A 25,359-nucleotide genomic window follows, 5' to 3' on the forward strand; every position below is an offset into this window, starting at 1 on the left:
CTTGCTAAATAGCAGGCATAAAGCACAACACAGACAGTATATGTACAACAAAACATTTATTTTTCAGTTTTAATCTGAGGATGGTTTTTTCCCTTGCTGTGCTTTGAGAACACGGACAACAATCTTCTGTTCCTCAATCAAGAAAGCCCTGATTATCCTATAACAATAAAGGTAAATTCTGATGAATCAATTCTTTCACCCTTGAATCCTCCTTGGAGAGGCTAGCTTCTAATTTCTCCTCAAAATTCTCAATCATGCATTAAGGTCACAAGAATAAATGATATGATCACATGCTACAGATCTTGATTGTTTATCAAATTCTCCTTGTCAGCACCTTAACAAGTGTATGTAGAACAGTATAAAGAATATGTACCCTGATGTTAATGCACAAAGGATCAAATTTGCAACAATTGCAAAGTGCTTATGACAAAGTTCATCATCACTGATACAGATCTTCTGCAAACAATTTTTTTCCAAGAGTGACACTTGCTCTAAAGTAATCAATTTTTAGGGCGTATTTTTGTGTGTCCATTGAGAAACACTTTTCCAAGGTCTTTCATTTCTGGTTTGATTCATTTTCAAGGAATGACATGTCAAAAAAAGAGAATAAATCAAGATTAAATGACCCTTACCTTTCTCTCACACAACGAGCACATCGTGAGCCACCATATGCCCTGCTAACAGTTTTCCGGGGCTTTGAGATGTGCATCAGCTTCTTGGGACGAAGAGCTGGCAACTGCATGAAAGATTTGAAATAAACAATGAAAATTGATGGAGGGTCGAAATAAAGATAAGATCACATTAGAGGTTTGCCAGTCACTTCAGATACAAGGCTAAACAAAAGCTTATTTTTTTCAATTACATTTGGTGGATCTAATTTTTTAAAAAAAAAATAGACAGTAAATTTGTTTATCTGTAAGTCTGTTTCCATAAAAAATGCTGGAATTAACAACAAGGTCTACCATTAATTTCTGGTTGCTGATTACCAAACTCCTAACTAAAAATGAAAGATGCCAGAAGACAAAGCCTTTCAATTGCCCATTCTTATAAAGATAGTAAAAGGTTTCCTTGTGGGGCCAATGCTTTGGGCAACAAGGTTTAAACTTGAAAAAATTAAGTAGAAACATTCTTGCTTTTAAAAGAGGATGCTGCCACAAAATATGCTGTCAAAAAAGAGCAATCAATTTTTTCAGTTGCCTCCACATTTTTTGGACAACTGAACTACACACTTCTGTAGATAATGCAGTTGTTATTTGTGCTTTGTCTAAGATATCGCCCTGTGTTATACTTTTAAATGATTTTGGGTTGACACAATTTTAAAATTGTTTGATCTGTCTTTTTCTCTGGGTAAGAATAGTAGTAATGTACCAATTACAAAAACGAAAACTAATCAAAATAGTTTGAAACCAACTTGACCTGAACCTTTACATTACCTACAACACCTGGGTCAAGCTGTACAAAGAACAGACAATGCTATCTAAGAGATAAATTGCTATGCAGCACACAAGTGATAGCACTGGATAGAGATTGATCCCGTGGATAACATTATCCAACCTTTGAATAACTGGGACCTGCTCTTTAACTTTCCTCAAGTTGAAAACAACATCTTACTCATTCATCTAGTTACTTGTGAGCATCAAATGTCAGTGTCTAAGGAAATGCACACCACCGCTCCCCTAACACAAAATTAACCCTAACTTGTTATCAGTTGACTTTGTTGAGTGGGGGGAGGGGGGTGGGTGTGCATTTGCTCAGATTACTGGCATCAATCCTATGAAAGATATTATTCTTTTCAGTTGAGAATAATTAAAGGCTATATTCATGTTAGTGAGTAACACCATTTAAATATCTACTCACTCCTTGGAGTTTTATTTTGCAGCCACCACATTTTGGAACCTTGCCTGGCTTCTTTGTGTACAAGTAAACCAACTTTCCTCCTGAAAAATAAAATGAAAAGAACATGAAGGGCTGGCAAGGATATGGAAATGCAACTGAAAAAAACTGGTTTGAGACAAGAAGAAACAGTTGATTGAGTTGTCTGATTGATATCGCCTTCAAAAGGATTATTGGTGGTCTTACAGACGTTTTCAGGATCAAGTAAAATTAATGTGGTATTCGCACCCGGATGAATAGACAACATGATCAAGATGAAATTATTTAAGCCCTCTGCAAAACATATAGAGAGCTGTTTGAGAAACAATTTCCCAAACAGATTGAAAATTCAGAGAACCATCAAGAAAATCATACTTAAAATACATCTACAAAAGACAGATTTCTCACTTGCAAGGACAAAAAAAGATAGTGTATTCGTTTCTTATCTTAACAGTGAGCCGCAATTTGCAGAGTTACAAAACAAGAAGATTCATAACAAATTAAACTTACCAGGTGTCTTGGAGCTGCAGATGGCAAAAAGGGAGAACAAAAAAGATAAATTAGAATTGAGTTCATACTTCGCTTTAATTTTAAAGAAGGTCAAAGTGTTCGTAATAAAAGGTAAAATTCACTCTTCGTGCAACTCACATCCTTTTTCTGTTGGATTTGGTGTTGTAGGAAAGACGACGTCTGTAGGTCAGTCGCTGCACCATCTGGAGCAAGAATAACATAAATGGACACACCAAAAATTAATTACTTCAGATGACTATAAGTCAAAAACAACGATGAAAGGATTTGGTAGGATTCAAATGGATGATTTAAGGCAGACAGAATATTCTTCACCTTCACTTTGTTGGTGGTGCCGAGGAGGACGACATAGAGGCGCGCGATGCATTTTGGGCACACAGCCATGTGAACATGCGATCATGTTGTACATTTGGAGCACGTGTATGTGTCTGTGTAAACACGTTGGATGAACACTTTATTTCGCCAACTTTGGACGTGGTTTCGGCTCCTGGTTTCTGCGTGATCAGTGAAAATTTCCAGATTTTTGTGTAGTTAAACGTGTCGTTTGTTTTCCAGTTGCACAGTAAAGCATCTTCTCTAGGCTATGTCGCAAAAGTAAGGAACAAGTCGAACAACTCTAGACAGTTAACCTCAAAGGTTTAGAGGAAATTCTATCAGGACATAACGTGTTACTTACCAGTAGTTTAAACAGAGAAGGCCCAAGCGTTCAAACTACAATGCAGCATGAAACAGAGAAAATTGATGAGTTCAGAGGTGACAAAGTCTCCAGTGAGGATGAAGCAGGAACATTAAGCGTAGCTACCTATTCTGGTGACGAAAAGAACTGTCTGGCGGCAATTGCAGAAGCATATTCCAGCTCAGAGGACGAGGCTTCCGCAGACACTCACCTTAAGAGCAAAAGTGACTTGAATGAATATGGAAATTGCAACGAAACAGGTACCAATAGCTTTGTGGAAGTAGATGTCAATCTAGGTTCAGTTAGAGGGAAGAGTACAGCTTTGGAAGAACGAAACAGTAAGTTAAATAGTGTCAGCTCAGCCGAGACTACACCTCAGAGTAAACTTGTGGTAGGATTTGAAGGAGGTAATCTCGTACCCTTAGAACCTGGGCATAATGGATGTGCTCATTTTGAAAAAGAAAGTGATGATCAATTAGTTATGGAGACATCGCCTATCGGGGATCACTTCATTGCTCCAAGTGGTGGAGAAAATACTCTCTTATATCCTGCAAAAGATGAACATACATTATCAGAACCTGAAAGGTGTGGACATACACTTAACATAAAACCTAAGGATAATGAATGCTCTGTAGAAGAGTCTATTGACAATAGACACCCATCTGTTAAGCATCTGGATGATGGACAGAGCTTCGTAAAGAGTAATGGCATGGCATCTGTGACAACACAGAATGTTGAGAAAACGTGTGAGAAGCCAGATAACATGAAAGCTACAGATCCTTCCCAGGGAGATCAAAGCAAAATTATCGAGTCAGAGAATCATGGTCACCTGCCTACAAACCATATGCATGATGTAGTTACTTGTCATCAGGTATACACTATGCATAGTATTGACAAAGAACTTGAGAGTATCAGTGAGGCTGGGGGTGCTGTGGAGACAGCAGGACACACAGGGTGTCCAACTGCAATTAACTCTTCGTCCAGCGATAGTTCTTCAGATGATGAAAGTTCGTCAAGTGAAAGCTCTGAATCCAGCTCTGAGTAAGTGATTGAAATAATTTCTTCATTAAGGTGTAACAACCATTTGCATTCAGTTATTTGTTTTGACGACCGTGTCATTTGTAATTTATTTAGTAGATATCTGTTTAGACATGTCTCTATTTTTGATTGATAATGGTTATTCTGAATAACTTTCAAGTGACGATCTGGAAGACATCAGAAAGGAAATTGAAAGAGAGGAGGATCGTACTCATGTAGGGCCGCTGAAAACGAGAAGTGAACTGTCAGTGAAGGTATCTGTGGTTTTTTTTCTGTTTTCTTTTTTTTTTTTTTTAAGGGTTGACTCTTGGCTCAATTTTTTTTTAAGTCAGAAATAGAATTTTTGCTTTTATCAACTTACAACTTCTCTCTTCATTATCGATACACTATCCAGTAGACTGGTGACGAGAAAAGACAAGGCTACCAGCTGGAGAAAATAATACTGATCTCAGACCATATTCTCCAAACTAAGCTCAAGAAAGTTTATAACAGCTAGATGGGAGAATTGCTATCCAGGTCATAAATGGTAATGTGATAATTTAATTTAGTACAGTTAGCGATAAATTTATATTTTCAGGACCTTCCTGAAGTTCCAGATTTGGATATTACTGTTGACCAAAATGTTCAGCTTGTAGAACTTGGAGTGGTGTTTAGTGTGGTTGAGTCATTAGGTGAGGTTTTTTTCTTTTTTTTTGAGTTGAAACATTTTGTCTTGAATTACTTGTCTGAGAAACCTGATATTTTAGTTTTTGAAGCATCTCAGCTGGGCCAGAATCTTAAATTCACCAATCTGATTGGCTAGTTAAGGGCTCTTAGCTGGTCTAGCTTTTTACAATAGGGACCATGATCCCAAATTTTTTCAATGCTATTTGTGGCATAGCGGAAGAAAGCAAATCAGCAGAAACAAATGGATAAATTATTTATTGGTCTAAGTCAGTCCATATAGGAAGAAACTGTGCCCTTGGTCTCAAGTATGGTTCTAGGCCAAAGGCACAGTTTTTCTCTATACAGACCTCCCATTGACTTTAGACTACAAGCAGTCCCTCCTTTTTGGCAAAGTCCATCATGTGATTCAAATGATTAGAAAAAAATTGATGTTAGCATGCTGTGGGGAGCTGTTGGAATGATGTTGATGTGCCACAGGAGCTCCATAAGTGAGGTGCTCAAAATGTAGGGACAGCATGCTAACATCGATTTTTTTCACTGATGTTTTGGACTTGCGAGACAGACTTCACCAAAAAAGGAGGGATTGCTTATAGTCTAATTTGATATAGAACATATAGGTATTGATTGTGCTTTACTTCACTCTTTCAGGGCTGTGGTCTATCAGTGTCCATTGACCCTTGGTGCCTTACTTTTAGCTCTTGGGAAACTTGGAAATTTTAGTTTTTCATATAAAAGTATATGCTGGACACCTTGTATTTCAAAGTTTCGGAGCAGAGGGCTCCTTTCACTTTTTATTAGAGCACAGCCTTGTCTTTGATTGGCTCAGAAAACTCTGGGCACCCTCTCTGACAATCTGTCAAAGAAAATAGAGAAGCAACATTACTGGCATCTTGGTTGCTAACATTTCTCCTTGCTTCAGACAGTTTGCTTATTGTTGCCTGAATTTTCATTGGCTTTAAATCGTAAAGATGAGATTGGTAGCTCTAATAATTTAGCTTATAATGTACTGTGTAAGGTTGATGTATTGTGTAATCGTCAAGGAGGCATTCTAGTTCTTCTACAGAATTATTGACATTCACAGCTGTTTTACTCTTTTAGTGGTAGTCAAAGCCTTGCCGCAAACCCCAGCTCTAGATTCAGACAGTGCCCTTTTCTTGGAAAATAGATCCTGTCTGGGTGTGGTATGTATAGAGTGAAGATGAAGTCTATGAACACATTCTCCCCCCTACTCTCCTTTTCCAAACTTGTTCCCAGGCTTAATCAAGAATTTATAAATGAAAAAAATTATACTTTTCCTTGCAGGTTTTTGAGACCTTTGGACCAGTACAGACTCCATTTTATTCAGTCAGATTTAACAATGAGGCAGACATTGATAAAAGGAATGTTCACTTAGGAGACAAAGTGTTCTATGCTCCTGACATGATGGAGTATTCCAACTTTGTCTTTGTAGCACAGCTTAAAAAGTAAGAGTTCCCTCTGCATAAACAGAGTTTGGTTCTCTAACTCTTTAACTCACAAGATCTGATTGTAAATTCTCCCCTCTGGCTGCAACACACTCACAGGCGGTGGGGCAGGGGAGCTATAGGTCCCTCAAACTGAAAAAAAAAAAAGAAATATTGGGGGTGTCAGCCCCACTACATTTTGGTGCCAAAAATATATGTCTATAAAAAAGTATAAAAATTGGCGAGATATTCAATCTTGAACAAAACAAAGGGCATTTTAGAAAATTTGAGTAGGATATGCACATGGCTGGGTGGAAGATCTGCCCCTCACCCCATGTTTCAAAATGCTCTGTAACCTCTGATATCTCCCGGGAGAAGTTACATGTTAATCACTTCTGGGGTCATGTTTTGCAGAAGGCAGAGTTTTCTGCTAAGCACACTATATAATTATATAGGGAATAAGATTTATTGTTGACAGATATTTCCATATCACATCTTGACATTTGACCTACTAATGAACTCCAAGATGCGCAATCATGTAACTTTGCCTTGGTATTTGAGCATGTTATTTTGTGAACAGTTAATGAGAACAGACAAGCTTATCAGCTCCAGGATGTTATCCTGATGTGAGACCAAATTTTTCTTGCTGATTCTCAAGAAAATTTATAGGGGTTGATAGGGAGAAATTACAAATTGTATCTATAGGAGTTAAAGAGTTGAAATTTCAGCTTAAATTTTTGAAATTTTTTTTTGGTAAAATCAATAAACTGCAAAGATTTAGCTTGGTCAACAGCAAATTAATTTGTATGTTTTTTTTTTTCTCGATTTCTTTTCAGGTTAAAAGGATCTGATGCCTCATGGGAACACGATGAAGAACCCCCGGTAGAGGTGATTTAACGGCAACAACAACAACGACAACAGCAACATCAAAAACAATAACTAGAAAAACAACAATAACAACAAAACAGACTGTAATTGTCACAAGGATAACACACAGGTGTCAATAACTTTTTCCATAGAAGTTTGCCGATGGTGAACTAGGTGGCTGTGTCCCAAGGTGAAACCCAAACACCAGAACCTGCTTGCAGGCTAAACATACAGCAGTGAAGGGTCTTATTGGTATTATTAAAAACTAGGTCATTGGATAATGCAATTCAAGACTTTTTATTGGCTCAGCCATTATGGTATATGAGCCAATATACCGTAATCTAATATCTGTACATTGTAACATCCGGTTTCTTCTTACAAAATAAAGTCGAGAAGATTTGGCTAATATCTTTTTCCATAGAAGTTTGCCAATGGTGAACTAGGTGGCTGTGTCCCAAGGTGAAGCCCAAGCACAAAAACCTGCTTGCAGGCTAAACAGACAGTAGTGAAGGGTCTTATTGGTATTATTAAAAACTGGGTCATTGGATAATGCAATTCAAGACTTTTTATTGGCTCAGCCATTATGGTATATGAGCCAATATACTGTAATCTAATATCTGTACGTTGTAACATCCGGTTTCTTCTTTCAAAATAAAGTCGAGAAGATTTGGCTAATATCTTTTTCCATAGAAGTTTGCCAATGGTGAACTAGGTGGCTGTGTCCCAAGGTGAAGCCCAAACACCAAAACCTGTTTGCAGGCTAAACAGACAGTAGTGAAGGGTCTTATTGGTAATAACAGATCTCTAGTAACCAGCTTCCATTGAAGCCCCTGATTGCAGACCTGCAGTTTTAAGATATATCAAAATTTACTTTTAAAGATACCTGTCTTCCCCAAACAAACAGAATTTGGGCATTAGTCCTTTGTCATTTGCTATAATGAAGGCCTAATGCTCAAAATGTCAGCTTTTAAACTCTTTACTGTGGCCAATTTACTTTATCAACTTAGTTGATAAAACCAAAATTACCTTGTTACTCCCACAGACATAACACCACACATACTCTTTAGAAACTGACCCCCTTTAATTACCAAGTAATTTAATAACCAACCAATTTTAAAACACTGCTGAAAATATTTTTAATTTATTCACTTATCTCACAGGCTGTGGAGTTTTCTGATGACGAAGAAGAAGCTAAAGTCAAGACCACCAAAAAGAAAGAAAGGTGACACTTAGCTTGAAAGGAGTTGTGTGTACCTGAGGAAAATATCTTTCTTTACAAAATGTCTCAAATACGTTATTTTATGAATAAAGCATTAGTCCTTTTTTTAACTTGCAGAATGGCTAAGAAAGGCCCATCTGCAGATGTTGATAAAGCGAGTAACACAGAGAGTGAAAGAAATATTCACCAGGGATCCAATCGAGGTAGACTTGGTGTTTTTATTTTTTTCGCAATTTCTCATTATTGTATTTTTAAATTCACTTACTAGACAACTAAATGATGGAGCTGCCAGGTTTTATATTAGCCTTTTTTTTTTTTATCAGTAAAACATATTTTTGGCCAAACTGTATCATTCCTTTTTTTTAATCACTCAGTCCTTAGCAGATGATACTCGGTATTAGGATAAGTATTGACTAGTTTGCCAAGCCAGTACGTTTTAAAGAAAACAGATCAGTCAGAGAGGTGCTGAAGGAGTGCATGTACAATGAGTACATTTTACCAACGTTATGGCCATTTAACTTACAGGTGGCAGGAAAAGAACTTGGCAAAACCGTGGAAGGGGAAAACCCGCCAACCAAAACCAGGATGAAGGGAATTTTGCTACTAGTCCAAGAGGACCCTTTACCCCAGTAAGAGGCACATTACCACTCAAGACGCCTCCTCATGTGGGGTCAAGACCTCTCTTTTTACCAGGGAATCCCTACGTGAACCACCCACCACAAGGTCCTCAACATTTGATGATGGGACATACAGGACCCCATGGAGGTGTACCTCCTAGAGGTCCACCTCTAAGAGGCCCATTTATGCCACAGTCCATGGGACCTTCTCCTGATACATATCCTGGCCTTATGGGAAATGCACCCCCACCTCAATTTGGTGCACCAAGGCCATCTACTTCTCAATATTTCCCTTCAGGGCTACCACCAGGATTTGCACCTAGGAATGTTATACCTGGACCTGCAGGTCCTTATGACTATAGAGCAAATGTTGGACTTCAAACAAGAGATGTCCACTCAAGTTTCCCCCCACCCCCTCCTCCCACACATCCACCTAATCTTTGACCCTCCAGTGTATAAATGATACATCGCAGTGATAATTGCTCAAAATGCAAATCTTCTGCCCTGGAAGAAAATTTAAAATGTGTTTGTTACTGATCAATTACACTGAGTTGTAGCCTCTGTTGAGAAAGTGTGATCAACATTGTTGGCATAACAAAATCAGGCATCATGTCAAATAATAATGACTTCTAAACTCGCTTGTAGTTAGGAGGGAATAATGAATCAATGTTCTGACTCTTTTCAATTTGTTAGCATAAGCTATTTAACCACGTCACTCTCTAAATCTCATTTTTATTACCATTTAGTAAATTAAATTCTCTTTACTGCAGCTATACAATTCTTACAACGTTGGTTTTGAGAATTTTGTTTTGGATCAACTAATAATCCCTTACTTGATATTTTTCTCTATTCTCACCAATTGTCTGCTTGATGATATATTAATATTGTAAGGAGAAAAAATTTGGTCTCAGTCACTTTTGAGATTTCAAGGTAGTTCTCGGTAAATTTGAAAATTGTTGACCCAGCTTCAAGAAGTTCATTAGTGGAGATGCAGTGGCTTAAAACTTTAACTCCCAAGATCTAATTGTCAATTCTCCCATCTAGCTGCTACACATTTCCTGGTATCGAATTGTATCACTTCAACCGGTTTAATACAAACCAACATAATGACCAGCTCCCAGTTGACTTGTTAGCTCAGTTGTTAGAGCACTGCACCGGTATCGCAAGGGTCATGGGTTCAAATCCTGTGCGAGCCTGAATTTTGGTCAGGCCTTATTTCCACTACTACATAAAAAAAAAGGCTGTTTATGAGCCTAGTGGCCCATTAGGCCGGTGCTTAACTCCAGTTTCTGTAGCATGAAGCGACTAGGAGTATTTCTACTCCCCCTTGGATGGGATGCTAGTTGGTCGCAGGGTTGCCCCCAGCATTAAATTGCCGGTACCCATTTATACACCTGGGTGAAGAGAGGCACTGTGAGAGTAAAGTGTCTTGCCTAAGAACACAACACAATGTCCCGGCTGGGGCTCGAACCCGGACCACTCGATCCAGAGTCGAACGCACTAACCATGAGGCCAGCGTGTCTCCACCCACTACTACATAAGTAAGGTTATTACTGCAAGGATCACTTTCATCCATTTCCTGGTATATTAGAAGCATTCGGTGTTGGATCGAGATAATGTCAACATGAGAAGTTTTAGTATTCTCACTATCTATTTGCTGGATATTTTAAGGATATTATGGGGAGAAGTTACTTGTAGATCACTTCTAGGAGTTAGAGGATTAATAGCTTGTGTGCTGGAATCTGGAGTTGACACCAAGCCCCAGGTTATTGTACTATGTTGGGCAAAACACAGTACTTTCATGTCAGCCCTCTCCACTTGGGAGTGTAAATGGTTACTGAGGAGGTGTTAGGGAAACATGAAATGCTAGGGGGGGAGGGCTTGCAATGGATTTGCATTCCATACAGGGGGGAGTTGCAATGCTCCTTGTACCTTCATGTCAAGGAAACTAGGATATACTCTGGCCGATGGGCCACTTGGCTGAAGTACAGCTCTGAACTACATTATCAAGTTCAGCAGTTGTTACTTGAAAGTTTGAGTGTAATTCTATTTTTGAGGCAAAGCTTTAATTTGATTGTTCTTCATCAATGATGTGCCAACTGCTTAATTTTATAGAGTTGTTAGACATTGCCTTTGTTTAGTTAAAGGAATTTTTTACCTTATTTTTGTAGGGTTATGGGTTTTGAAAAAGCCTGCTCAGAATCAAACTTGTGGCCCTTGGGTTTAGAGATTCATTTACTACCACAAGTACACTACTTACAACTTCAATCACTGACCATGACAAAGAATCAAAAAACTGAGCTTTACAGAACATTAAGAATATTGGGAACAGAAGTGAATTAGATTCCATTTTTTTTATTGAGAAAGAGAATGGATTTTAGTATGGAATTTCTAATCCTGCTTTTACTAGTAAAGCCCATGTAATCTCATTGTTGGGTTCAGCATTAAAGGATGGCACATGAGTGTTATTCCTAATTTTAAGAATGATAGGTAAAAGAAATTTTCAGAGCGGTAGAGCAATCCTTTTACCTTCACAGGAATTCCAAGCAATTTTAGGTGATAAAGATTTACTGGTCAGTCTGAATAGGGGAACACTGTCCTGCAGCAAATGTATTGAACAAACTATCAAGAATGACTGGCCCCTTTTGTTTTTTAACTGGAAAGATATTTATTTGTTGTAATATTTATTTCTGCAATGTAACAATTAAAACCCAGGTCCAGTCCTCTGTCTGTACAACATTCAAACCTTCAGCTTGGTCATATCTGTTGCGTTGCTGCATGTACAGTTCATAAGCAACATCCATGGCCTTTTAATTTTCTGAACATTTCCAGGATATACCCTGGCTGGTAAATGTCATGTTTGTAATATTGTTGAACGCTGACCTTAACATGGAACAAGTGCCCTCAAATTGCATAGCAAGCAAAGCTAACATAAATAAACCAAAGTCTTCTCTCCTTAGCATTTCTTTGGTGCAACACTAAACGGCCATTTTCAGCTCACTTTCTGATATTTGTACAAGGGTCAAAGCATCATCAACAGAAAAGAAGAACCTAGATTGAAAACAAGGCTATGCCCAGTTAGGTGTTGAAATTGTATGTCCTCTGCTGGTCAGCAGCTTTTGCCCAAAATGATATCCTGCTGCCAAGCTTCCTCCCACAGCACCTGCAATGGCGATGGGTCGCAAACCAGCTGTTGATTTGAAAATCATTCCTGCAAGGGTAGCGGCACCAATAGAATTGAATTCATCTTCCTCTCCACCTCGCGCCTTGTTTATTAATGCTTCTAAACTGCAGTACATGACAGCTGTGAATGAGAAAAAAACAGAAGTTCACTGTTGGAAGTGAATAGCTTTACCCTTAAAACACCCTAACATCAGTATGCATATTCTCCATACTGTTCTCTACACATTTCCTAAGGTGCTAACAAGGAGAATTTGTTTCACAATCAAGAACCTCTTTAGCTAGTGATCATTTCTGTTATTCTCATAACCTTAATGTGTAATTCAGGTGTCGTCAAGTAAGGAGAAATTAGAGGCTGATCACGCTTTGGGATTGAAGGGTTAAGTCTTGATCCTTCAAACATGTTCCAAAATTTTTATTTCTAGTTGTCATTTTACAACTATTAAGTAATCAAATGGCTTATTTAACAAAAAAAATTAAGCTTGGAGCCTTGCCAATGCAATTATTTTACAACTACAGTCAGGGCTTTACACTAACTTTTCAACTTACTAGCCAAGTGGCTAGTGACATCTTAGATGTTACGACAATTTCAGTCTGTTTACTTGCCAAACTGGCAATTGGAAATTGAGAAACCACTAGCCAAAACTGAATTTCTACTAGTCTGTGACTGGTGGGCTACCATTAGTGTCGAGCCCTGTACAGTTACTGTCAATAGTTACCTATGACTCCCAAACTGTTTCCAAATGATGGACCTCTCCTTGTGCAACCATTTAACACACTAAACAAAATGATTCAAATGTTAGTGATCAGAGAGCTTGAGAGTCAGAAAAACAATTTAACCACAGCAAGCATAATGGTGGTCTCAATTTCTGCTGCTCTCTTGAGTTCAGTCTTTTTTGTTCCTCCCCAAGGGTTTGGGGAGGAGTGCAGGCTCCAGTTCCCCAACAGCAGCTGATAATCAAGCCTAGCATAATGGCTAATCAGAGTGACCAAAAAATGAGAACCTAAACTAAAAGCAAGCAAACCTAACACTTTCAGTCTGAAGCAGTTTGCTTGTGAAAATACAAGTGACCAAGTCTGACTAAGGGCTAACACTTGAAACATCAGCGTTATGAACTCTTTACGGTGGCCAATTTACATTGTTGTCTCTGTTAATAAAGCCAAATTATCCTGAAATACCGCCTGCTGAAACTGCACCACAGTTTCTTTTGGAAACTTACCCTACCCCTTTATTCAAGTCAAGATTGGTTTTAGTTTTGCATCTCTTTAGCTGAGATGGAGGTGAAAGTTTTCAAGACCAATAATGGTGCAAAGTACACTTCAACTGGTAGAGTCCTGGATCACTTTCTACACTACTGATGACAAATGAGATGTAATTTTTCTATTTTTTTCTTGAGATTCTAGAAAATAAGTATCTAGGTTTGTCACTGTGGAAGGAAACAAACTAAAATATACTTATAAGAAGCAAGACCTGTTTATTCTAAGCTTCATAGTTTTTCCATCTGGATTTCGCAGACCTTCATATAGACCCCATGTTCCACCAACAGCCAACCCTAACAAGAGAAAGACAAAATTATATTACTTTTCCTAGTGTACTACAAAATAAAAACTGGATGCCATGACTACTTGCCTTAGAAACCAAAGGTACCAAGCTCTGACAATGAGTCATGACAACAAAATTTTTATTTAGTAGCCCAGAGACAAAAACAAGTAGCCTTTAACACATGTGTTCTACTGGGTCAGAGCCCTGCAACCACCTTATTACTTTCTGATGAACTCTCAACATGCACACTTTAACATCAGTATACACGCCATATTCTCCTTGCCGTTCTCTTTACATTTTCTTAATAGGTACTGGCCAGGAGAATTTGTTTAACAAGTTTGTGCTAAGGGTAATACCCAAAAGTGCATATCACAACTTCAACTGTACCTCATTGCAAATACTTTGAGGAAAATGTAATCTGAAAGTGCAAACAAACATACCACACATGTATGATGTTCCAACCCCAGTGAACATTTGCTCGCCCAAACTTCTTTTCTTTTTACTGTCTGAAGGGAAGACAAACTCTGCACCCCCCTTGAAACAAAAATTGACATGAAAAGCTTCAGTATAAGAGTTACAACATTGTACAGAATTTCTACTCACCCAGCACTGACAATATGATTGAAAGTAGATGGCAATTAGGAAACAAGATATCTTTAATGCCATGCTCATGTCAGTGTAACAATCAAATAGATTCTGTGTGCCTCACATTTGTTCAGTAATAGATGACAGATGATGACAAAATGTAGTAAAAAACATGGTACCCTAGATGCAGCCCAGTTTGTCTCTGATGTTCTTACGACATTTGAGCACCTTCTGTGATCTGTTACAACTGTACAAACTCATGACAACATGGATACTATTCATTTTGTTTAATAAGATAAAAAGACAAAATGCTGTTCATGATGACATCATTTAAGCATAGATCTGCCCTTTCACCCTCTAAATCTAAAATCCAAACATTATTCTTCAAACAGGTACTGAGAATACTCAAAGTTATCCAGCAGGAATTTTTATCTTGATCTAAAACCAAATTCTCATGACTCATTTAGTGGAAAACTTGTAGCAGCAAGAGGGGAGAATTAAGAATCAGATGTTGTAAGTTAACGGTTAATGAATCATAGGTAAGAACCAATCAAAATACCCATAGGATTCAGCTTAGCATAAAAAGGAACAACCTCTACCTGATTCAGATATGTTGGATCAATATTCAGATATGGTGACAATCCTGCTCCTCTGTTGACTAAATAAATAACATGGAAAGCAATTACATATTGATAAAAAAATCTTGCAAAAATCTGCGAGGGTAAATTCTAAGCAGAGGCCACAACACGTGGGGTAGTAAATAGCAAATACTAAGGTTGCTGAGATGCGGATAACCTTGTCTGAAGGTCTGGGACCGAAACTTGAAAATTTCATCAGTTTGCAGCTCCTTTAATTTTTTAATTGTTGCTTTGCTAGTATTATTGCATGGAACTATTCATTAAAGGAAAATGTTGTACGAAAGCTGAAATTCTCTTTTCTGCATCCATTTTGCTTCTACATTGTATTATTTTCAAACAACAGTCTACATTGTATTATTTTCAAACAGTCTTCATATATACTTGGGCTGTGAGAACAATTCCCACATGATAGCAAGCTTTAAAAGAAATGTGGAACAAAATAGAATGCACTCGACTTTCGTTCTCTCTACCAAAGTTGACGGGATCGTGAGATTGAATAAAAAGTTTACCAAACCCAGAATTCTTCAGGACACCATTTGCCATGGCCACCCAAAGGATGAAGAGAAGGAAGAAAATCAACACTGCCTTGTACTTTGAGACCCATCACTGCATGTCACATGACAAAAATCTCCTATCTCATATTACAATGTGTGAAAGGAAACATATGCAGTGTAACTAAAATCACGACAGCTTTTCCAGAAACTTCACGTCTTATGTAACACTTGTTGAAAGTCATCTCACTAGATTAAAACTTTCAGATACTACCGTAATGTTCAGTATATGTACCCGCAGAGGTTCCAGTAAGACCCAAAATAAATATATAGCATTAAATACCACGATAAACTGAGAAAACTTATCGTCAATTTGAAATTATTTTATCGCGCTTACCCCTTTCAGGGTATTTTTCGTCTCTGTGACGTAACGCACTAATTTAGTTGCATTTTTTAAAAAAATTACTAGCCTGATCTTTCAGTCTTGCATAGTGGAAGTTTTAGCCTCATGCCATTCTATCGTTATCAAATTTAATTCAACTCTTTTGGTCCCATGCAGAAAGTAACTTCATCTACCGTTATTTTCAACCCATATCGCTCGCCGGTTAATTTAATATTACTGCAGAAATATGGTAGGCAAGCAGTAACAAACTCCAATTTGGCAGGCTCAAAAATGACTACGAATTGAAGGAGACAACCATCCACGATCTATATCACCTATTTTCGTAAAATCCACCTCTGCATACCAGCAACAACAAATTTATAACTGAAGTTTAAAGGGAAATTTCGATTTGACAAGGATGTACAAAGGCACATCCTTGCTTGATCGATCCTCTAAGATTCTGTTAAATCCTGTAAAACTGACTCATTTTCTTACCAGAATATCCTGTGCTCGGATCGTACCCTGAAGGTCCACCACCTTGGTCAGCGTAGTTCATAGTTACGATGAAAATCTACAGAAGGAAACGATCGAAGAGATCGTACTAAACTCACTACGCAACCTCGTGCGATCTTTGCCGCGCATGCGTTTACTGTATTACGCAATAGGACGAGAGATCTGGGAACTATATGAATGAAGATGTATGCATATCTTTTTTATTTTAAATTGTTGATTTTCACATAACGTCTTCAAATTTGAGAACCCAAAAATATAGAGCCACAAAAACTTTTTTCCTCATTAGGCATAAGGGGATCTGGATTTGTATCTATTTTTTAACTTTCAACTTGATAGCATGCTTTGTTTGGAAACAAGCACAGTTTGAAGTTCAGAGTTATGGTGGTTGCACAACATACAGCTCTGATCACATCTGTCAAAAGATATAAATTTATCTAGTAATTTTTAGCTTTTTTAGGGAATTAAGTGTTAGAAATAGTTTTTGTTGGTTTGGTTTAGATAATCAGTTGGCTAGATAACCAAAGTAAGTTCAAGATGTTTTACATTATTTCTGGCTGCCATGTTGGTGTACCAAAGATATCCACCAACGTGGTGGCTCCATACTGGGCTCTGTAAATATATGTGAAACATTTCGATGAACATCTTAAGTTTGGCAAAACAAAGAGACCTAAAACTCGGACAAGTGCTTTCTTAACCTATCTCCTATAACATTGGAATTTCTGAACCTTATGTACTGAATTTCTTTCTCTCAATGTGTAACAGTGAAAACGATCAATTATGAAAATTAATTAGTGGGCACCACATAGGCCCCTTTCAGTAAATAGTTAAAAGTACCATTTTCTTATTTATATAAAAAAGGATGAGTTATTGTCAGAACAATTGTTCAAATCTTTTAAAACCCGATTAACCCTAATCCTGTATATAAAAATATACGTTACTATGTCAATTTATTCCAAATAAGTGTCAGTGACATTATGGAAGAAGAACTTCTCAAGTAACTCAGTGTTTACATGAAAGATGGGTAATATACAGCCCTCTATTGATTCACACTTTGTTATAAACCAAAGAAAACCTCAAGGAATAATGTTGAAACAAAGTAATTAAATGATGAGATACTTGTCTTGCAAACTGTTATTTGCACAACAAGGAATTCAGCCCTTCCTCTGTACTACAACTTGTCTGTAGGTCTGTAGATGTGCTTCTTTCTAGTACAATTTTGGTACATTATCAATCTGTCTATTATTGAAGAGCAGTGAAGACAGGGTTGATCCAAGACTTTGTAGAGGAACACTGCATTGCAGTGTCTGACGGAGCTGTTTGGCAGCATACGCACCAATGAGCACAGAGAAGATAGGTGATGGTGACAAAGGACAGGGATTAACCAACGACCAGACAGGTCACTGCAGGGCTGCTGTTAATCATCCAAGGTCCTCTTTCCAAGTGCAATAAAGAACCACACGTAACTGCCCGATATTTATCTGTCCATCAGCTACCAGAGATTAACCATCACTATCCAACAACCCAATATTGTCGTAAAATATACAGTAATTCCATGGTGGCATGTGATTCCTGCTGATCATCTCAGGGATCTTCTCAATGAAACAAAAAACATCACATAATGCAGTCTTGGATTCTTTTGTTTGTTTTTAGCTGCTTTGCGAAATATTGAAGGAATTGCTATCCATTATTTCCCACACTTTTTCTTGAAGAACGGGAACAATTTCTGCAGAGACAAATATGTGTGTCTCATCCAGATCTTCGATCACAAACTTTTTTCCCAGCGCTACTTTCTCGTCGAGGTGAAGAAGAAACTGCTTCACTGCAGGATCGCTATGAATAGGAAAGAAAAGAAAGATTTAAAAAAATCTCTTAAATTAAACGTTCAAATGTCTTCAATGAATCAGCTAGCACAGACAATTCAAGAGCAATGATGAACAGCAAGCAGTTCTCTATTATTTATTCCTGCTACTCACACATTGGAAGAAAAAATACACAAGAACAGCCAAAGCCGGGGGCTTAAATAGGGGCTTAAATGGCCTGTTGCTTCTTTGTACTCAATAACCAAGAAGAAAACTTACCATTCCACCAGAACGCCTTTTGTAACGTTCACCATTTCTAATTCGACTTCCCACAGGATATCTCTAATAGCTTCTCATACACCTAACCAAAGCTTGGTAACCGCTGTAGATGTCCCCGAGGGAATTGCGGGTATGGGAGGGGTGGGTGCGGATTGAGACATGGTCGCCTGCTTATGCAATTATGGTGTAATATTGCCAGGCCTTAAGTTTCTTTATATCTAACTATAAAACGTGAAAATTAGCTCAGAAAATGAGGCATTCTAAAAGCGTGGGGAACAGAGGATAAAAGATAGGAAAAATCAATTCAACCTTACAGAGTACAAATTCTCCCTACAGTTTTATGTTACTTTTAGGCAGATAGGTGATGAGATCTTAGTAAATGATGAACTGAGGGTTTTTATAATTCAGATATCCTGTGGTTCAAAATGTCTTCAGGATAACAATTTCAGAGTGCAGTTGTCATAGTTTTGGTTTCCATTGACCCAAATCCGTGGTATTTGATACCAAGAAGAAAAATCCAGGTAGGAACAGGCGGAGCAAAATTTGCACCACAGCTGATTTAAAACCAAATTCTTAGTACTGATCCATACACAATGGCAGACTTATAACTTGAGAGAGTTATGTTGCAGATCTTAACAAGGAAGTTGAAAGGTTTTTTCTCTCTCTCCTGGCCAATCTGGAGCCTTCCAGCTACCTCCCTTCATTAATTCCTGCACCCTTCAATTCCCAAGATCTGATCGTTAATTCTCTGCTCTAGCTGCTACACATTTCCTGGTAAATTCATTATGAGAGTTTGACTGAACTGGGCTGGCCTGTCGAAATATTGTAAATACTTAGTTCTTATTAACCAAGATGGAGGTCTCTATGGGAGAATCTTGACTGAGGTCGCCAGTACAGACCGAACGACCAGCGACCGAGGTCAAGATTCTCCCATACAGACCGATCTAGCTCGGTTAATAAGATGTTTATTATATGACAGTGTCTTATATGCCAATTTTTTATATTCTCATTCCTTTTTTTTCTAGATCTGTCTAGATGCCGGTCTAAATGGGAAAATCTAGACCGCTTTCAATATTGATTTCAGCCAATCAAATTTGTGAATTCGGTAGTTCCCAGTCCTTGTGAGACACATAGTTTGAATATATCAAAAAAGTTGAAATGGTAAATTGGCCACCGTTACGATTATAAAAGCTGACGTTTCGAGCGTTAGCCCTTCGTTGGAGCAAATAGGGGAATTGTGGGTTGTGTGTGCTTTACTTCTTGTGAGACACAGCCACCCAGTTTGCTCAATTGGTTAGAGCGCTGGACTGTTGTGCGGGAGGTCGAAGTCGATGGTTCAAGCCCCGGCCGGACCAACACTCAAGGTCTTAAAATAACTGAGGAGAATGCACTACCTTTCTATAATATCAAGAAATGGATAGACATTCTAGTCTTCTCGGATAAGGACTAAGGACGAATAAACCGTAGGTCCCGTCTCCTGCATCTACTAATTAGCTAATTTGGTTAGGCAGGGGACGTTAAAAAACCCACTCACGAGATTACTGTGATGTGATCTGGCCTGTTTACTGGGATTGTGGGGGAGGGGGCATCTTCAAATAAGTTTCCTATGATTGTTTGTAAACTGCCGACGCAGTCCGGCCAAAGTCCCCCGAAAAGTGTTGTGATGCACATTTGATCATATTCACATGTTAATTTGTGCAATATAAATATTAAGTTATTATTATTATTATTATTATTATTATTATTATTATTATAATATAATAAATACCAATACATACATACAAATGAATAAAGGCTGATAGTTTCAAAAGAAACTGTTTGGGGCTGCGTCGGTGGGTGCGTCATACATACATACATACGTCATACATTCATACATGCTTAGACAAAATAACTTCTGACTGATAAGCTTAAGTATTCTCATGCCCTGTTTGCTGGATAATTTGTGGATATTATAGGGAGAAGTTACATGTTAATCAGGTCTGGGAGTCATAGGGTCAATTCATTCTCTTCCTTATGTGTAGAAAATCTCTTTTGTTTTTGAATTTCAAATTACAATTTCCTACTTCCTCTTCCCCCCTTTGTATTTTCTTTTTGTATTCAGGTAGGGCATGCATGATTTCACAAATTGGCTGATCATATCAAAGAACTTTAATCTTGACATTGAAAACTGATGTAGACATTTTTCGCATTATTTTGTTGTTTGTATTAAGGAGTTGTTTTAGAGTTGTTGTTTTAAGGTTTCATTCATGCATGTCTTTACCCCTTCATTTAGAATTTTAAGAAGTTTTGAAGTTTTTATTTAAGCCAAATGTTGTGGTCAAGTTTAATACATATTTTCTAGCAAGTTTGGATTCTTACCTCTTTTTGCATGAATGAATTTTTTACATTATGTGTGGTATTGATGAATTGTTCAGTAACACTTGAAGCAAGGTATAACCAGTAAAAGCAAAGAATCCAATCCTACCAACACATCAGCCAATGAGTCGGCCAACAAGTCAATCAACATGTCAGCCAACAGTCGACCAACTGTATAACCAAACAATACAATACAATACAATATTCTTTATTTAACGAACAAGACGTACTTAACCAAATGAGTTATCTAACTTATGGCCTTCACAACAAACCCACCATCCTACCCCAAGGGAGGACATCCATCACACAGTAATCTCATGTGTGGGAAATTAATGTCTCCTACCCCAACCCTGCAGGAGATGGGACCTCCATTTATTCGTCCCTATCCAAGAAGACTAGAATATCTAACCATTTCTTGATGTTATAGAAAGGTAGCATATTCTTCTCAATTATTTTAAGACCTTGAGTGTTGGTCCAGCTGGGGCTTGAACCCTCGACCTCCCGCACAACAGTCCAGCGCACTATCCATTGGGCTAACTGGGTGGCGGTAAACCCACACCAGCAGCTTTGAAAGCTACATTTATTAAGTTAACATAAAGAAAGGTACCCTATAATGAAACATTTTTGCAGCTAGACTAAAAATCACTGTATCTCCATTCACATCATAACTACTGGTTCTTCTTTTAATTAAATGATTCTTTTGAACTAAAACTTAATGATTTGCTTTTACCAACAGAGATTCAAAGAAAGATATAAGACTGTGTGTGTCAAGGAGGCTTTGAGCCATAACTTGAAATACATTTTTTGAGACTGTGCACAACATATCTATCTTTTGCTGTCTCCACAAATAATATTTCCTTTCCCACTAAGATTCCAATCTTCAATGGCTTGTTTTAGGTTTTGCCTTGCATCTTGAAATTTTGGGTCAATTCTGAGGGCTTGCCTGAGGTCTTTGACTGCCTCCTCGTAACGTCCTGTAGTTTTGAAGACATAAGAAAAAAGATCAACCAAGTCAAAATCATACAAAATATGGGGAAATAAAAATACCAAAGGCTAAGGAGCAACCTGGAAAATTATTATGATTATTATTTTTTAATATTCCACATATATACAAAACAAAAACAATCAAATGAACAGACAAACAGAATAAGAAATACAATGAAAAAGCAAGAGGCAAATAACTGGTTTGGGAATTTTTTAACCCTTTTACTCCCAAAAACTCATTATTAATTCTCCTTACTGTCTGCCATACAATTGTTATGATGTTAGTTCAGAGAATTTGATATTCGATCCACTAGTAATCCTTGAATTAAATAAAGAAATAAATACGTAAATTGAAGCTCCCCCTTAGGGGCTTTCCAGCCACAATGTAAACTAATTAAGTGCTTAAAAATCCCCACTGGCAGGAGGCAGACCACTGGGGTATTTACATAGCGCAGCCGAGGAGTTGAACTAGGGGTAACTGGGAACAAATCCAGTGAGTGGCAGGGACTTGAACCTGGGATAGCGGATTATAAGTCCAGCACCCTAACCACCCGGCCACGCCGCCTCCGCCTATTTTTTTTCATTCTCGGTACTTAACTGGTTGATTTTGAATTGATATTGCATGGTCGTGTATGGAGAAATTCTCTCTCGGTCACTCATGGAAGTTTACATGGAGGTTAATCAAAAAAATTTAGTAAAGGAAAAGCATTCTGTGATTTCTGGAGCGGCTTGTACCCACCCATTCTGTAATGAATCTGCCCTCTGTTGTAGTAAGGTACCGCAAAGTTCTTATCAAGTTCTATAGCTTGAGTGTAATCAGAAATTGCAGCATCGAAATCAACTTTCAAGTACTTTAAATGTCCTCTATCGTTCCATGCACAAGATAGCAAATGATTTAGTGATTCTCATTGTTCCTTGCATTTCTTAGAAAGCTCTATTAGTTTATCTAACTCTTTCAAAGCATCACTGTAGCATCCACTACTTTGTAAAAGTTTTGCACCGTCATAAACAGAAGCCAGAGTGTCCGCCATACTGAATGATGAAAGAGGTCTGGGTGCTACTTAGGCACGGTAATGATCGGAGACCAATTTGAATTCAAGCCGCCATTTTCAAAATTACAGTCTTGCTTACAGTTTGAGAAACGAATTTGTGATCTAGTCCTTCGAAGTTTCAGTCACCATGTCATTCAAAGAGGCTGTGGAAACTCCTAATGAAGTAATTACAGTTCTTTCCAGCGCAGAAGACGAAGAAACTCTGGAAAAAGTAGCGAAAACCTATAACGACATCGATGAAGAACGATCGGTTCAGCAAGAAAGTGTGAAGTCGACTTTGCGGGCCTTGAGTAAATTGTTAGCAGAGAAAGAAGTAGAGGAAAAAGCTTTGAGAGTTGACGAAAAACTCCCTAAGATAGAGAAGCTGCAAGTTGAAAAAGATACCACCGTAAAGCACATCGAAAAACTGGAGGCCGACGTCAAAGTCTTCGAGAAGAACATTACTGAAAAAGAGGCAGAAATGAAGGAATGGAATGAGAAGGCCGTAGAGGTGAAAACCGATCGAGTGGAAGTTCTCCCGCAAACGAAGTACAATTTCAGCCTGTATACAAACGTGAGTCATATCAGATGGGATTATGAATGCGAAGATGACCAAGTGAAAGGATTTATCGCGAACCTAAATGATGTTAAACCATTTTGTTTTAGTAAAAGTGGGAAAACCAAATACGATATTGTCAACGCCTTGTGGGACCTTCTAGATGGCTGACTCACGGTTTACGGGGAATTCGAAGAAAACTCATCCTTGTAAGATATGTCATGAGCAAATGACGTTTTTAGAACATTTTAGACAGTATTTTTTTAAATGGTACGTAAACTTAAATGGCGTGTTTGTTGTAAAATATTGACAATATTGTATTTTTATCAGCTTTTACCTATCAAGAGATTCTTTGTATGCATAAACTATGCAGGCCTTCACTGTCTGCAAATCAGAACTGGAGAATTTCTTTAATCGCCTGAACAAGTATACTTAGTGCTTATGACTCGTAACTACAAAACTAGACTTAAATCCCTTACATGATATTTTTCACATATTTTGTCTGTATATTAAAGTAAGTCAGACACTTTTCCACTGTAGGGCCTTGGGTATGCCCCTCAGTTGTGAGATTCTGCACATTCATGTTTTTTCACACTGCTCAAACTACATCAGAGGGATGAAGTGTACCAAGGGGGGTGGTCATAGGGTTCATGTAACCTCTCCCCCATTACCAAGAATCATGGCAGTTTTTATATAATTTTACAATCTGAAATGCCTTTGGATTCAGCTGAGTTTTGTTTGCAGGCTTCCCTAGTCTGTTTAGCCTGTGCCAGGATTTTGGTTTGCAAAGACAAGTAAGAAAGCATGCGAATGAAATTCTCTCTCCTCGTTATGACCTTGTTCCCAAGGGCATTTTGCTTTTTCAAAGGGAAAAACCCTGGAATGAGGTTGCTCTCCTTTCCACTCTCATTTTTGTTTAAAGTTTTGTAAGTCCTGTTCCATGCTCTCAGTCAATAGAAACAAGCAGTGAAGAACATGTATGAAAAGTGGCAGGAGTCGGGCAGTTGTTTAACCACAGTTTGATGTTTACTAGCTCTTTCACCCCCGCGCTAGCTCGCCTCACAAACTGAGCACTTGAAACAAGCTTATATTTTGTTAAACCACTTCACCTCATGTAAACTCACCATAAATCATTGCTATGTCATACCTTTTACTAAGCATCAAAACAAAGACATAAATCCTTACTGAAACAACTCTCTCAAGAATTGCATCAGAGGCTGCAACAATTAATCTGGGATTAACCCAATTTTCTGTGATGTTTGTTACTTAAGAATTTGAATAGACTTAGGGGACATCTGGAAATCTCATTGGCTCAGCTTCAAAGACAATGATCTGTGAACCTTGAAATATTTTTTTTTCTTTAGCTGTATATTTTTTTCACCCATTTGAACTCTACTCTTGGAGCTAGTTTACAATGTCATCCTAATTGAATTAGATTTTGCTCATTAATTAAAACCTTCAAAAGTATTCTTTGAAAAAAAAAAAAAAAAAATGAAGGGAGAGGAAAAACAAGGAGGCAGTGTGACTGAGTGGTTAGAGTGTCAGACTCGTAATCCGCCGGTCCCGGGTTCGAGTCCCACCCCACCACTGGATTTGTTTCATAGTAGCCCCGAGTTCAGATCCTTGGCCACGCTTGTAAATAGCCAACTGGTTTGCCTCCGGCCACTTGGGGTTCTTAATGATCTTAATGATGTTATGTTCAATTTAGACCATTTGTTTCATTTGTTTGCAAGGACCACAAGGGAAACTACTGGTTCACCAGTAATTGTGCAATCCTATTAAAAAAGAAAAAAAAAGAATTTATAACTAGATTATTTGGAATTAGACTTGAGAACATAAACCTTTTAGAGGGTTGAAACCCAGATAAGTTCATAAAAAAACAACAATTTTTAATACTTGTCTAATCTCTCGCCTGTGGTCAAAAGATAAAGGAAAACATCAAACGACGTCTACTCTCAGATAATGAGAAAAAACGATTATTTCATGTAGCGCCAATCCCTGGGAACGGGTATCGCGCGCGGAACGCGATAGCGCGTGAATTTTTAGTAACTCGCGGGAAAATTAGTCCAACTAGAAAGTCAGACGAAATTAAGAATTT

At 38.0% G+C, this 25,359-nt stretch overlaps 5 protein-coding genes and 1 pseudogene across 6 annotated transcripts; 2 read left to right on the forward strand and 4 right to left on the reverse strand.

The window, feature by feature from the left end:
- Window positions 1-37: 37 nt before the first annotated feature.
- Window positions 38-2,795, reverse strand: LOC111346727 (large ribosomal subunit protein eL34). Its single transcript, XM_022954002.2, has 6 exons — window positions 2,716-2,795; window positions 2,521-2,585; window positions 2,383-2,396; window positions 1,858-1,937; window positions 633-736; window positions 38-157 (listed from the first exon to the last, which is right to left on the reverse strand). Exons 1-6 carry the CDS (start codon window positions 2,782-2,784, stop codon window positions 70-72), a joined length of 420 nt encoding a protein of 139 aa, XP_022809737.2. The 5' UTR covers window positions 2,785-2,795; the 3' UTR covers window positions 38-69.
- A 1-nt stretch (window position 2,796) lies between these two features.
- On the forward strand, window positions 2,797-9,694 carry LOC111346719 (uncharacterized). The gene is made up of 9 exons (XM_022953992.2): window positions 2,797-4,117; window positions 4,275-4,368; window positions 4,692-4,785; window positions 5,879-5,961; window positions 6,083-6,243; window positions 7,059-7,110; window positions 8,250-8,311; window positions 8,426-8,511; window positions 8,834-9,694. The coding sequence occupies exons 1-9, from the start codon at window positions 3,117-3,119 to the stop codon at window positions 9,367-9,369; spliced, it is 2,169 nt and encodes a 722-aa protein (XP_022809727.2). The 5' UTR covers window positions 2,797-3,116; the 3' UTR covers window positions 9,370-9,694.
- A 1,874-nt stretch (window positions 9,695-11,568) lies between these two features.
- Window positions 11,569-16,399, reverse strand: LOC111346414 (mitochondrial import inner membrane translocase subunit Tim23). Its single transcript, XM_088750418.1, has 6 exons — window positions 16,240-16,399; window positions 14,833-14,891; window positions 14,089-14,182; window positions 13,577-13,658; window positions 12,825-12,883; window positions 11,569-12,229 (listed from the first exon to the last, which is right to left on the reverse strand). The coding sequence occupies exons 1-6, from the start codon at window positions 16,298-16,300 to the stop codon at window positions 11,994-11,996; spliced, it is 591 nt and encodes a 196-aa protein (XP_088606544.1). The 5' UTR covers window positions 16,301-16,399; the 3' UTR covers window positions 11,569-11,993.
- A 32-nt stretch (window positions 16,400-16,431) lies between these two features.
- Window positions 16,432-18,455, reverse strand: LOC148739298 (general transcription factor IIH subunit 5-like). Its single transcript, XM_088750419.1, has 2 exons — window positions 18,336-18,455; window positions 16,432-18,087 (listed from the first exon to the last, which is right to left on the reverse strand). Exons 1-2 carry the CDS (start codon window positions 18,368-18,370, stop codon window positions 17,904-17,906), a joined length of 219 nt encoding a protein of 72 aa, XP_088606545.1. The 5' UTR covers window positions 18,371-18,455; the 3' UTR covers window positions 16,432-17,903.
- Window positions 18,456-20,882: 2,427 nt separating this feature from the next.
- On the reverse strand, window positions 20,883-22,728 carry LOC111346894 (tetratricopeptide repeat protein 32-like; annotated as a pseudogene). Its single transcript, XR_015997100.1, has 2 exons — window positions 22,414-22,728; window positions 20,883-21,664 (listed from the first exon to the last, which is right to left on the reverse strand). The product of XR_015997100.1 is annotated as a tetratricopeptide repeat protein 32-like (transcript).
- A 19-nt stretch (window positions 22,729-22,747) lies between these two features.
- Window positions 22,748-24,773, forward strand: LOC111346577 (uncharacterized). The gene has a single exon (XM_022953857.2). It carries the CDS (start codon window positions 22,854-22,856, stop codon window positions 23,430-23,432), a length of 579 nt encoding a protein of 192 aa, XP_022809592.1. The 5' UTR covers window positions 22,748-22,853; the 3' UTR covers window positions 23,433-24,773.
- The last annotated feature ends 586 nt before the right edge of the window (window positions 24,774-25,359 follow it).

The sequence above is a fragment of the Stylophora pistillata genome, chromosome 2 (genome assembly GCF_964205215.1).
Source record: "Stylophora pistillata chromosome 2, jaStyPist1.2, whole genome shotgun sequence".
NCBI classification, from domain to species: domain Eukaryota; kingdom Metazoa; phylum Cnidaria; class Anthozoa; order Scleractinia; family Pocilloporidae; genus Stylophora; species Stylophora pistillata.

Coding starts and splice junctions, on each gene's coding strand:
- LOC111346414 (XM_088750418.1), bottom strand. CDS start 16,300: ATGAACTACGCTGACCAAGGTGGTGGACCTTCAGGGTACGATCCGAGC. Junction 14,183..14,832: donor ATCCAACATATCTGAATCAG/GTAGAGGTTGTT, acceptor TTTTGTTTCAAG/GGGGGTGCAGAGTTTGTCTT. Junction 12,884..13,576: donor ATGAAGCTTAGAATAAACAG/GTCTTGCTTCTT, acceptor CATTTTGTTTAG/TGTGTTAAATGGTTGCACAA.
- LOC111346719 (XM_022953992.2), top strand. CDS start 3,117: ATGCAGCATGAAACAGAGAAAATTGATGAGTTCAGAGGTGACAAAGTC. Junction 5,962..6,082: donor ATAGATCCTGTCTGGGTGTG/GTATGTATAGAG, acceptor TTTTCCTTGCAG/GTTTTTGAGACCTTTGGACC. Junction 8,312..8,425: donor ACCACCAAAAAGAAAGAAAG/GTGACACTTAGC, acceptor TTTAACTTGCAG/AATGGCTAAGAAAGGCCCAT.
- LOC111346577 (XM_022953857.2), top strand. CDS start 22,854: ATGTCATTCAAAGAGGCTGTGGAAACTCCTAATGAAGTAATTACAGTT.
- LOC148739298 (XM_088750419.1), bottom strand. CDS start 18,370: ATGGTGAACGTTACAAAAGGCGTTCTGGTGGAATG. Junction 18,088..18,335: donor AAAGGCGTTCTGGTGGAATG/GTAAGTTTTCTT, acceptor TCCTATTCATAG/CGATCCTGCAGTGAAGCAGT.
- LOC111346727 (XM_022954002.2), bottom strand. CDS start 2,784: ATGGCTGTGTGCCCAAAATGCATCGCGCGCCTCTATGTCGTCCTCCTC. Junction 2,586..2,715: donor GCACCACCAACAAAGTGAAG/GTGAAGAATATT, acceptor TTCTTGCTCCAG/ATGGTGCAGCGACTGACCTA. Junction 158..632: donor GCTCGTTGTGTGAGAGAAAG/GTAAGGGTCATT, acceptor TTATTGTTATAG/GATAATCAGGGCTTTCTTGA.